The sequence below is a fragment of the Coregonus clupeaformis genome, chromosome 37 (genome assembly GCF_020615455.1).
Source record: "Coregonus clupeaformis isolate EN_2021a chromosome 37, ASM2061545v1, whole genome shotgun sequence".
NCBI lineage: Eukaryota > Metazoa > Chordata > Actinopteri > Salmoniformes > Salmonidae > Coregonus > Coregonus clupeaformis.
In genome coordinates this window covers 6,238,473-6,251,948 of record NC_059228.1, presented here as the reverse complement: position 1 = coordinate 6,251,948, position 13,476 = coordinate 6,238,473, and the positions used below count along the sequence as shown (strand labels likewise).

The following is a 13,476-nucleotide window of genomic DNA, read 5'->3' as shown; positions in this document are numbered from 1 at the left end:
CTCTACTCAGCAAATTGGATGTAGTCTATCACAGTGCCATTCGTTTTGTCTCCAAAGCCCCATACACTACCCACCGTGACCTGTACGCTCTTGTTGGCTGGTCCTCACTACATGTTCGTCGTCAAACCCACTGGCTCCAGGCCATCTATAAATCACTGCTAGGCAAATCCCTGCCTTATCTTAGCTCATTGGTCACCATAGCAGCACCCACCCGTAGTCTGCGCTCCAGCAGGTATATCTCACTGGTCATCCCCAAAGCCAACACCTCCTTTGGCCGCCATTCCTTCCAGTTCTCTGCTGCCAATGACTGGAACGAATTGCAAAAATCTCTGAAGCTGGAGACTCTTATCTCCCTCACTAACTTTAAGCATCAGTTGTCAGAGCACCTTACCGATCACTGCACCTGTACACAGCCCATCTGAAATTAGCCCACCCAACTACCTCATCCCTATATTGTTATTTATTTTGCTCTTTTGCACCCCAGTATCTCTATTTGCACATACTCTCTTGCACATCTAGCATTCCAGTGTTAATACTAATAGTAATTATTTTGCACTATAGCCTATGTATTGCCTTACCTCCATAACTTGCTACATTTGCACACACTGTATATATATTTTCTGTTGTATTTTTTGACTTTATGTTTTTTACCCCATATGTAACTCTGCGTTGTTGTTTTTATCGCACTGCTTTGCTTTATCTTGGCCAGGTCGCAGTTGTAAATGAGAACTTGTTCTCAACTGGCTTACCTGGTTAAATAAAGGTGAAATAAAATTAAAAAAAATAAAAATATGTTCTTCTGAAATATGAACACAGAAATACTGGACATTTTGAACTGTTATTATGGTGGCGATTTCACACAATTACAATCATGGTCTTGGAATTGGACATGCATTTTCTGGTCTCGGTCTTGACTCGGTCTTGGACCCCTCACCCCCTCCGGTCTTGGTCTTGACTCGGACTCCATTTGCTCCGGTCTTGGATCGATCTTTAGGTGGTCTCGAACACAACACTGCCGGCACCCAAAATGAGTACCGGCACCTATTCTAGTCCAAATCAAGCACTGGATATTATTAAACCAATATTGTTATCAAACATTGTTGCAACATTTGTTCTAACCTTTGTGCTAGAAAATGTAGCAGCTGGGTCTGTGTTCAACTGACCGAACAACATCGCTGAACTTGTACACACTAACACGAACTGCTTGTGATGTTCTTGTTGACAAAGATAACAATCTGCTTAGTGACAAGGGTGTCGAACAAAGGGGCTTACACAATATTCCAGTCTTTTTATGAAACACAAAACACTATCAAGCAAATGGTGTTCATTTGTACACTTTATTTTGCTTATTACATTTATACAGTAAACATAATAGACAGGGTAATAGCTGATTGTGTATCAGCAGCGCAGTCATAAGTGACTTCTAGGTACTGCTTTCTACGAGGGATTCTGCCTTATGAAGCCAGTAAAGACACTATATAAGCCATCTTAGAAACTAGCTTGCAGAGCACAGAGCTTGACATGCAAAACAATGACATCCAACACAGTTGAACAAATTAATTCAAATAATAATTCATGCAAATACTGGTAAAAACAGAGCCTTCAGAGCTTTAAAACTAGTTCAACCAGTAAGGAATCTCATATAACATGAAAGTTCAAAATACTACATACTGTAGGCAGTGGATTGAGCAGGTGAGAAATGACATTTTCAGACTTTGGTATTGAAAGCATTACACACCAATCCATAAATGATTAACCATAATGAATGCTTTCCCACTGAGACAGAGGGGGTCAATGGATATGAAGATAACCAAGTGATATAACTGAAAAATAGCATACCATGCTGTTGTCCAATGGTGAAAGGGGCAATCTGTGATTCTAACAACAACAAAGCCACTACCCCGCCACTGTTATTTGAGAAATTTAACCAGTCTCAAATTCAGAGAGCTATGAATGCAAGAACTGACCATCCATGATATCAAAACTATAGTTCTACCCATCTTTTGAGGCTATACAGTGTTTTTTAAATAATTGCATCATTTACAAACAATTGAGTAAAACAAGATTATATTTTGAGCTCTGATGGGGTACGACAGATGAACTAAACTCATGGGACATTTATAAGTCATATTCTTCAAGAATCAATGGGTATATATAATTAATTTAAAAGTCCAAAATGGATGGTTTAAAAAAAAGGGACCCAATGTCACGTGGCATTAAAATCACAGTATTACATATATACTGTATATACACATATACATTTTTTGCGCAAATACACATGATTATATATATATATATATTTGGTTTGTCTAGCACATTGTCATTCTGATTGGTTACAACTACTAACCTAATAAAGCATTTCCAATGAAAAAAGTGGTCAAATTATTTGAAAGCTACAGTTGAAGTCGTAAGTTTACATTCACTTAGGTTGGAGTCATTAAAACTCGTTTTTCAACCACTCCACAAATTTCTTGTTAACAAACTATAGTTTTGGCAAGTCGGTTAGGACATCTACTTTGTGCACGACAAGTAATTTTTCCAACAATTGTTTACAGACAGAATATTTCACTTATAATTCACTGTATCACAATTCCAGTGGGTCAGAAGTAAGTTGACTGTGCCTTTAACCAGCTTGGAAAATTCCAGAAAATGATGTCATGGCTTTAGAAGCTTCTGATAGGCTAATTGACATCATTTGAGTCAATTGGAGGTGTACCTGTGGATGTATTCCAAGGCCTACCTTCAAACTCAGTGCCTCTTTGCTTGACATCATGGGAAAATGAAAATAAATCAGCTAAGACCTCAGAAAGAAAATTGTAGACCTCCACAAGTCTGGTTCATCCTTAGGAGCAATTTCCAAACGTTTGAAGGTACCACATTCATCTGTACAAACAATAGTTTGCAAGTATAAACACCATGGGACCACGCAGTCATCATACTGCTCAGGAAGGAGACGCGTTCTGTCTCCTAGAGATGAACGTACTTTGGTGCGAAAAGTGCAAATCAATCCCAGAACAACAGCAAAGGACCTTGTGAAGATGCTGGAGGAAACAGGTACAAAGGTATCTATATCCACAGTAAAACAAGTCCTATATCGACATAACCTGAAAGGCCACTCAGCAAGGAAGAAGCCACTGCTCCAAAACCGCCATAAAAAAGCCAGACTACGGTTTGCAACTGCACATGGGGACAAAATATCGTACTTTTTGGAGAAATGTCCTCTGGTCTGATGAAACAAAAATAGAACTGTTTGGCCATAATGACCATCGTTATGTTTGGAGGAAAAGGGGGGTAGCTTGCAAGCCAAAGAACACCATCCCAACCGTGAGGCACAGGGGTGGCAGCATCATGCTGTGGGGGTGCTTTGCTGCAGGAGGGACTGGTGCACTTCACAAAATAGATGGCATCATGAGGAAGGAAAATTATGTGGATATATTGAAGCAACATCTCAAGACATCAGTCAGGAAGTTAAAGCTTGATCGCAAATGGGTCTTCCAAATGGACAATGACCCCAAGCATACTTCCAAAGTTGTGGCAAAATGGCTTAAGGACAACAAAGTCAAGGTATTGGAGTGGCCATCACAAAGCCCTGACCTTTGACCTACCTACCCGCAACATTTGACCCAAGTTAAACAATTTAAAGGTAATGCTACCAAATACTAATTGAGTGTATGTAAACTTCTGACCCACTGGGAATGTGATGAAAGAAATAAAAGCTGAAATAAAATCATTCTCTCTACTATTATTCTGACATTTCACATACTTAAAATAAAAGTGATGATCCTAACTGACCTAAGACAGGGAATTTTTACTAGGATTAAATGTCAGGAATTGTGAAAAACAGAGTTTAAATGTATTTGGCTAAGGTGTATGTAAACTTCTGACTTCAACTGCATACATGCACTGTTTATGATTAATCCATTTTCTATGGTGAATAATGGCGATTCTAATTTAAAGTTTTTGTAAATGGCTGTTAGTATATAAAACAGATCCTCAAACAGATAATAATTAAACAACCCAGAGTGACAGATATTACATTCAACAATTGCAGTCAACAATACCTGTGTCCAGCGAGTCTATAAATCATTTTCAAATATATTGCACATTTAGTTGTGCATTTAGCTGATGAGATTGGATTTTTCAGTTCCACCTTGTAGATAGCAGTGGTCCATTGCCCACACTGTAGAGTATCTGCTTATTTATACAGTAATCCATGTTGGTAAACTTAGTCAAGTTTTTGTTCATGTTCCCAAAAACCTTTATCCTTTACATGCAGACAGTCCATTCGGAGAAACCCTCTAATATAGAAACCTGAGAATAATATCTCTGTTGGTTAGCTAGCGGTCCCTCTCCAACCTGTTGTTTTAGACTTTTGGGGAATGGACATAGTTAAAGGACAAGTTCTAGAGGAAAATGTGCAAAGGTCTTTCTCCGTACTCACTCATCCTTCCGATCCCGGGTTAAGGCGCCATCTAACAAAATACAGAATAACAAGCAGAAAACATGAGCTCAGATGAAGGCAAGCAGGTGTGATTGAAAACAATTAGGTACCTCGGGTATAATTGGTACCTTTAATTTTTATTTTGTTAAATTGCTACTGGCCTATTGATGCAGTAGGGTACTTTACCTCAAAGCGGCTGTAGACTTTCCTCTCCTTCCGCATGCTCTCGATTCTCTGAAGAAGCTTCTCCCTCTCCTGAGAAGTTCTAGTCGGGCCTCCGATCTGTCGTTGGGCTGATGCTTCCTCCTTACCACTAACACCCCGGTCAGCCTCATCCTGTTTGGCATCATCAGTGACAGCAGATTCTTTAGTGAGTTCTGTCCTGCTCTGGCTGTTAGCAGAAATCTGCTCTAATAGGAGCTTTGTGTCATCTCTTAGGTTGCTGCTAGAGAGTACATTGGCAGTATATGAATGGTAGTGGGACTGGCTTACTTTAGCTTGCTTCGCTGGGGGTGATATGGGATTGCCTTGATCTATTGTGCTCTCTGGTTTCATAGTGCTGTTATTCTCTCTGGTCTCATCAGGACTCAGCGGCCCATGGGAGGCAGATTCTCCAGGAGCAGTTTTGCTCGTAGTCTCAGGATTACCTGCTTTCTTCTCACCTTTAGAAGCTGCAGAACTTCCCGCTTTTTGCTCCTTGTTAAGGTTACTTGGTTTGCCCTCCTTACTGTTAACCACAACGACGGGTGGAGCTGGGACGGTGTCATGAGAGGCAGTGGATTCAGTTGGGTTTGAGTTGCTTGATTGTACAGATTCCACAAGGACAGGGTTGAATGGTGAGGTAGGCTCAGTTAGGGTATAATTAGGAGAGGAACAAGATTCTTTTTGGGTGAGGTTTGGAGAAGTGATGGATTTTGTTTGGCCAGGCTTGGGACACACAACTGATCCACCTGACCCACATGTAGGGGTGGAGTGTGATTTTGTTGGAGTTGGGTTAGAAGATGCACTTGATTCTGTTGGGGTAGGGCCAGTAGATGCACTTGGTTCCGTTGGGGTGGTGCTAGGAAGAGAGTTGAGTTCTCTTGGTGTTGGATTGGAAGAAGCACTAGATTCTGTTGGAGTAGGCTCAGGAGGAGAGTTAGATTTTGTTGGTGTGAGGATGGGAGATTTGTTAGTTTCTTCCATGGAATGCTTTGAAGATGGAGGTGAAGAGTTGGAAGAGTTGTTGGACGTTGTAGTGGGCTTTGGAGAGGAGTTGCATGCTGTTTTGGAACGTTTGGGTGACAAAACCGACTCATGTTGGCCAGGACTAGGGGAGGAATAGGATTTTATTGGGTTGGTCTTAGGAGAGGGTGACCTCAACTCAGTTGTGGCAATTGTAGACAATGACTCCTTTGTGGAGGGCTTGGGAGAGGTGTTAGATTCCATTGGTGTTGATGAAGTGGACCCAACTAAGGTGGACTTGGGTAAGAAACTAGATTCTGTTTGGGTAGGGTTTGGCGGAGGGCTAAATTCTGTTACAGGGATTGAGGATGAGCAAGATTGTATTGGAGTAGGGCTGAGAGATTCCTTGGAATCTGTTTTGTCAGGTTTGGGAGACACAACTGGCTCAACTGGATGAGGAATAGGGGGGGGACTGGATTGCAATGGGATGGTAAAAGGGGAGGTGCTGGATTCTGATGGAACAGGATGAGGAGAGAACCTTGATTCAGATTGGGTGGGGCTCAGAGGTACGTTGGACTCTACTGTGATAGGTTTAGAGGATGGTAATGGCTGCTTTGACGTGGGGTTAGATGAACTGGCCTCCTTAAGGGTGGGGGTAAGAGCTGAGCTCGACTCCTTTCCTGCATTTTTTGATGAAGTGGGACTAGTTGAGCTCGAACTCTTTGGTTTCGGATATGAAGATGAGCTAGCTTCTATTAGCGTGAGTGGAAGAGATGGGTTTAGCTCATTTGAAGCAGGATTGAATGACTTTGGTTTCTTTGGAGATAGTTTGAAATCCTTTGGGGCGATGTTAAAGGTACGCTCTTTTGAGGTGCTCTTAGGAAATGCACTTGCATCTCTAGGGTTAACCTTAGACACACTTTGGTTCTGACTGTTCTTCAGCTCAATCTTCTCAGTATCAGTAGAGACTCTAAGTAGTCCATCGACACAAGATAATTTATCCCTGAGGAATGTTTTGGAGTCAGTTTTGGGAAGATGAAGGTCTTCCTGTTCGTTATTTTTAGAAGCCTGGTTTTTGACATCAAGATGTAATGAGCCACATGTTGCCATGGATGTTTTGCTCTCCTGTGAGACTGGTGAAGTCTCAATTTTTTCTGATGAGGCCTCTGTTGATGTAGCTGGCTTTTTAGTGGATATATCTGCTGGATTAAGTGGGGCTTCTGTCGATGTTGCTGGTTTTTTGGTTGAAGTATCTGCTGGATTAAGTGGGGTCTCTGTTGATGGAGCTGGCTTTTTGGTTGAAGTATCTGCTGGATTTAGTGGGGCCATTGGAAGGTTAGGTTCTACCCTTGTAACTGGGTCCTTAATTTTCAAGTCAAATGGAGTCACTGGTTTTACAGGAGCTTTTTCAGCGCTGCTCTCAGACTCTGCAGCCTTTGCAGCTTTTCGTTTGGCAGCCAACTCTTTAAAAAAATGTAACCTTCTGTCTGGATCATTCATATCTATATAGGCTGTATTGCTCAATGAAGATGCCTGGTGTGCTGATTGTATGGTTTTGGGTTGCTCAACTTGAGCAGGTTTGGATGGATGTGCAGATTGTACCATTTTGGTTTGTTCTTTATGGGCAGGATTAGGTTGTTCCATTGAAGAAACCATGTCGGTGCCCACAGGAGGATTCTTTGGCAATTCCTTATCACCTGTATCAGTAGAGATATCCTCAGATTTCAAAGACTCTATGGTTGAATTATCAACTGTCACTGACTTCAGTCTCCATTCAAAAGGTTCTCTTGTAATGGATCTTCTTTTTCCCAAAATCTGAGTGGTCAAGGATAATCTAGATTGGTCATCTTCCTCATTGGCAGTTTCCTCACAGTGTTGGCCAGAGGTAAGTTTATGTTCCTGTGAGATATGCTGTTCTAGTTGTGAGCTGAAGATTAGTGAGGATCTTAGTCTAGAGGTCCTTTGGATAACAGGATTGAACCTCCTACGGAATGACTCTTCTCTTTTGGGCTCTTTTACATCCATCTCTTCTGATTTGTCACCTTCAGTGGTTGATGACGACTCCGAAGGTGGTTTTAGTGTTGTTCTGGCATCTGTTGCCAAGCTATCAAGAATATCTGGTGTTCTTGAGTGTTCTGGGTGGGTGGGCTTGTTTAACCTGAGCCCTGGAATCTTGGGTAACTCTTTGGCACTAAACCTGGGATCTGATACCAGTGGAGCAAATAATTTGCCTTGTGATGGATTAAGGGGCTCTTGAAAGGGGTCATTTCCCATAGACTGTGGAATGTCTTCCTCTCCTGCATCATCATATGCACTGAGGTATGAGCTGATCCTCCAATCTCGCATCCCCTGCTTTGCATTGGGATCCCGTGTTTTATGGTCCGAACCAGACCCGACAAAAAATTGTTTCTGTTCAAATGGGTTTTGTTGTGTTGGGGAGGTCTGACAGGCATGAGGCTGGCTCGCGCTCAGTCTTTTGGGGTTTGATTGACTAAAGGGACCCTCTCCTGGTCTTGATAATTTGTTTGAGCCATGTCCTAGCTCCACCGCAAGGTTTGATGATGACAAATAATTCAGTACAGGGTCATAGTTGTCTGGTGGCTCTATCTCTATTCCATGTGGGTACCCAGACTCAGAATACTGATCCATCAGAGGGTAACCTTGGTCCCTGAATTGATCGTAGCCGCTATAACCTGGCTCTAGCCCTGTTCTCTGATAGTGATGCTGTTCCCTATGTATATTCCTGTTCTGGGTTGCCATACCCCCCTCAAAGCTGTGCATGGCTTGGTGCTGCATGAATTGAGAGGAGGAATGTCTGGCATAAGTGCCTTCTGCATAACTGTGCCTTTTAGAGCCAGCAAACTCCATTGTGTTCGACTGCATGACGGGGTGACCTTGTGCCATAAACGACTGCTGCTCCATTTTTAATTGCTGGGAGGAGTACTCGTTGCTGTACATATCTAGTTGACCCTGATCTAGTGACCTGTGGATGGGCTCACACCTTCCAAGGGGCATCATTTTTTTAACCATATCCATGTGGCCATCAGAGGAATGTCTAGCCCATTCTTCAGCACGAGAGCTCTCTATGGGGAGGAACTTTCTTGGATCGCTGAACAATGGTGTCCGATCAGTGCTGTATTGGCTGTCAGATAAACTGCTGTAGTGTGGCATTAGAACAAGGACATTTTCGGGTACCAAAGGTTGGGACTGTGCAAACAGGATCCGGAACTCCTCATCAAAAGTAGTCACAAGCTGTCCTTGGAAGAGGTGAGCCATGCAACGGTGAAGCTTCTCAAAAGACCACATGAAGCTGCGGGCAGTGAGATTAATTGAATTACATTACACAGCATAATAAAGCAACATATTTGTATTACAATGGAATAAGGAACTCAACTCCATTACTATGCAATTACAAAACAAATAAATTAAAGCTATCAATTCCATAAATGCTACTCTTTTCTGCAATAGGCTCAGAGAAACCCTGTTTTTACATAGGCTCTATTTAACCCCCCACACTCTGAGCAAGTTCAGCCCACAGATCTCCCCCATTTGCTCAGACATTGGGTCTTATTTTCACTGTTTCTGGACATGCCCGAAGATTTAGTTTTACTGGAATTGAATCTCTATTGAATCAAGCTCTATGATCAACTCAATTTACAAAGAGCCAGGATTATTTTTATTCAATATACAGCTTGATCCATCCATATTGAATAGGAACAAACACATTTTGGAAAAACTGCTTTTGTTAGCAAGGAAACGTATTCTTTGTAAATGGATCGATATTACACCACCTACTGTAACAATGTGGTACAGATCAATATTTAAGAGTCTTCCCTTGTAGAGCTGTCGGCTGACCTACACAGAAATACAAATTGTTTAATTAAAATGTGGAAGCCACTTATCGACCACGTTCCGGGGGAGCTTGCCGATATTCTGCCCAGGGGTTTGAATAGTATGTAGGCCTATTGTGCTGGGCTGGTGTCTCCCGGTCCGTTTCCCGGAAGACCGGGGGGTTTGCACGTTTTTGTTTCTGCCCTAGCACTGACACACTTGAGTCATCCGATCAAAGGTTGGATGATTTGGTTGGTGGGGACGGGCTGTGTTGGTGCTGGGGCGGGGATGGGGAGGCATAGTATTGGGCATTTACAATCATCATATGTATGTAGGAGCGGGTGAAATACTATTTATATTTGTTTTTCTGGGTGCATCTCCGACGGCCTGTACAGGTTGGAAGCTCATGAGCACAATCTGGTTGGTGTCGTAAAGGACCCGAACTGTATCACTATTATTGCTCTTTGTCAATTATTTGTCAGTGTTGTTTTGTCTCGTATTGTATGGATTTGTTGTTTACGATTGCTGTGTGGCTTGTCTGCCACCAGGTGGCATGTTTTGCACTTAAAAAAGAAAATAATTCCAATAAAACATATATGAAAGAAACAAAGTAGTTGCTAAATTAAAATGCAACAACACTAATGTTATGTATTTGTTATGACACAGGTGTAAAAGCAACTTCATGTAGTGTTTTTCAGATCCACATGACCAAATGTCAGGTCTGCTTGAGAAATCATGCAACATTTGTACAAATTTGAAACACTTTGTATGACATTCTTCATTATTGAACACTCACCTATAGTTTCCACTCAGGACTGCCCTGCAGTCTGTCAGCAAGAAGCGATCCATCATCTGACCCTTGAAGGACTTCCCAGAGCGACAGTGATAGGTGATGCCTGACACAGTTCTGACACGCATTAACTGCAAGATAAAAACATGTCCTCATTAGATGTTCTCCAAAAAATACTGATAGAAATGAGAAGCTGTTCAGAAAATACCTCAAAGAAGTTAAAGCTAATGTGAGTAACTAATTTGACATATGATTTATTTATTCTAGTAATTTAAATCAAGAACGTTAGCTTATTTGGCCAGTAGCCAGTAAGGCTAGCTAGCTAGACTTGATGGGGGGGGTAAAGCTAACTGGTAGCCTAGCTAACAAATAACAAAATTGCCTTCCCTTCAGGGAAAAGCATTTTTACCCCCTATCAAGTCTCAAGTTGACAGCTAACGTTTTAAAACGTTTAGACATATTTTGTATTACTGGTTAATTTACCCTAAATAGCTAGCTAACTAGCAACTTGGCTAGCTAGTTCCAGTTAGTGCTCTCATCATGAATGAAGCAGGTAGAGTAGCTAACGTTAACTTGTGGTATGGTTATGTGAAATGACAATATTTTCTTGCAATATCGACAATTTTAATTAATGATTTATGCATCCAGAAAACATGTGTTGTGATTGGAGCTCTGGATTTGCTATGATGCATTTTTTAAACAGAAATAGAAGAGATGTGCTTTGGATATAGCAACTTGGATGTTTGCCTTTCCGTGCCTTGTATAGCCTACTACTGAATATGGTGCAAATGAAAGCTCAGATATGTCACCATCATGTGAAGAAGCACAATGATTTTCGGTGCCTGAACAGGTAAAATCATTTGGCCGCTGGACATTTCATGAGTCGGATTTAGCTCATTTTCGATCAGACATACAAGGACTAAAAATTTAAATATCTATGATTCACATACACTACATGACCAAAAGTATGTGGACACCTGCTCGTCAAACATCTCATTCCAAAATCATAGACATTAATATGGAGTTGGTCCCCCCTTTGCTGCTATAACAGCATCCACTCTTCTGGGAAGGCTTTCCACTAGATGTTGGAACATTGCTGTGGTATGGTTATGTGAAATGACATGCTTCCATTCAGCCACAAGAGCATGAGTGAGGTCCGGCACTAATGTTGGGCAATTAGGCCTGGCTCGCAGTCGGTGTTCCAATTCATCCCAAAGGTGTTCGATGGGGATGAAGTCAGGGCTCTGTGCAGGCCAGTCAAGTTCTACCATTTCTGTATGGACCTCGCTTTGTGCACGGGGCATTGTAATGCTGAAACAGGAAAGGGCCTTCCCCAAACTGTTGCCACAAAGTTGGAAGCACAGAATTGTCTAGAATGTCATTGTATGCTGTAGTGTTAAGATTTCCCTCCACTCCAGAGAACGCGTTTTCACTGCTCCAGAGTCCAATGGCGACGAGCTTTACAACACTCCAGCCGACGCATGGCATTGTGCATGGTGATCTTAGGCTTGTGTGCAGCTGCTCGGCCATGGAAACCTATTTCATGAAGATCTCAACGAACAGTTCTTGTGCTGACGTTGCTTCCAAAGGCAGTTTGGAACTTGGTAGTGAGTGTTGCAACCGAGGACAGACGACTTTTACGCGCTTCAGCACTCGGCGGTGCCGTTCTGTGAGCTTGTGTGGCCTACCACTTCGCGGCTGAGCCGTTGTTGCTCCTAGACGTTTCCACTTCACAATAACAGCACTTACAGTTAACCGGGGCAGCGCTAGCAGGGCAGAGATTTGACGAACTGACTTGTTGGAAAGGTTGCATCCTATGACGGTGCCACGTTGAAAGTCACTGAGCTCTTCAGTATGAGCCATTCTACTGCCAATGTTTGTCTATGGAGATTGCATGGCGGTGTGCTCAATTTTATACACCTGTCAGCAACGGGTGTGGCTGAAATAGCCGAATCCACTAATTTGAAGGGGTGTCCACATACTTTTGTATATATACACAGTACATTGCAAAAGTATTAAACCCCCTTGGCGTTTTTCCTATTTTGTTGCATTACAACCTGTAATTTAAATGGATTTCATGTAATGGACATACAGTCGTGGTCAAAAGTTGAGAGAATGACACAAGTATTGCTCTTCACAAAGTTTGCTGCTTCAGTGTTATGAGATATTTTTTGTCAGATCTTACTATGGTATACTGAAGTATAATTCCAAGCATTCCATAAGTGTCAAAGGCTTTTATTGACAATTGCATTTAGTTTATGCAAAGAGCCAATATTTGCAGTGTTGACCCTTCTTTTTCAAGACCTCTGCAATCCGCCCTGGCATGCTGTCAATTAACTTCTGGGCCACATCCTGACTGATGGCAGCCCATTCTTGCATAATCAATGCTTGGAGTTTGTCAGAAATGTGTGGGGTTTTTGTTTGTCCACCCGCCTCTTGAGGATCGACCACAAGTTCTCAAATGGGATTAAGGTCTGGGGAGTTTCCTGGCCATGGACCCATAATGTCGATATTTTGTTCCCCGAGCCACTTAGTTATCACTTTTGTCTTATGGCAAGGTGCTCCATCATGCTGGAAAAGGCATTGGTAGTCACCAAACTGTTCTTGGATGGTTGGGAGAAGTTGCTCTCGGAGGATGTGTTGGTACCATTCTTTATTCATCGCTGTGTTCTTAGGCAAAATTGTGAGTGAGCCCACTCCCTTGGCTGAGAAGCAACCCCACACATGAATGGTCTCAGGATGCTTTACTGTTGGCATGACACAGGACTGATGGTAGCGCTCACCTTGTCTTCTCCAGACAAGCTTTTTTCCGGATGCCCCAAACAATCGGAAAGGGGATTCATCAGAGAAAATGACATTACCCCAGTCCTCAGCAGTCCAATCCCTGTACCTTTTGCAGAATATCAGTCTGTCCCTGATGTGGCTTCTTTGCTGCCCTTCTTGACACCAGGCCATCCTCCAAAAGTCTTCGCCTCACTGTGCGTGCATATGCACTCACACCTGCCTGCTGCCATTCCTGAGCAAGCTCTGCACTGGTGGTGCCCCGATCCTGCAGCTGAATCAACTTTAGGAGACGGTCCTGGCGCTTGCTGGACTTTCTTGGGCGCCCTGACGCCTTCTTCACAACAATTGAACCTCTCTCCTTGAAGTTCTCGATGATCCGATAAATGGTTGATTTAGGTGGAATCTTACTAGCAGCAATATCCTTGCCTGTGAAGCCCTTTTTGTGCAAAGCAATGATGACGGCACG

General features: G+C 42.5%; 1 protein-coding gene across 3 annotated transcripts in view; it reads right to left on the bottom strand.

Annotated features, from left to right (window-relative positions):
• Positions 1-3,818: 3,818 nt before the first annotated feature.
• fam83ha (family with sequence similarity 83 member Ha) overlaps positions 3,819-13,476 on the bottom strand; it is a 34,711-nt gene continuing 25,053 nt past the window's right edge. For all 3 annotated transcript variants that reach the window (XM_041866703.2, XM_045211507.1, XM_045211508.1), the window contains 3 exons: positions 10,233-10,357; positions 4,628-8,915; positions 3,819-4,472 (listed from right to left, as the gene is read on the bottom strand). In XM_041866703.2, coding sequence (XP_041722637.2) covers positions 4,461-4,472; positions 4,628-8,915; positions 10,233-10,357 — 4,425 coding nt within the window. In that variant the 3' untranslated portion in view covers positions 3,819-4,460. The remainder of the gene's footprint in view (positions 4,473-4,627; positions 8,916-10,232; positions 10,358-13,476) is intronic.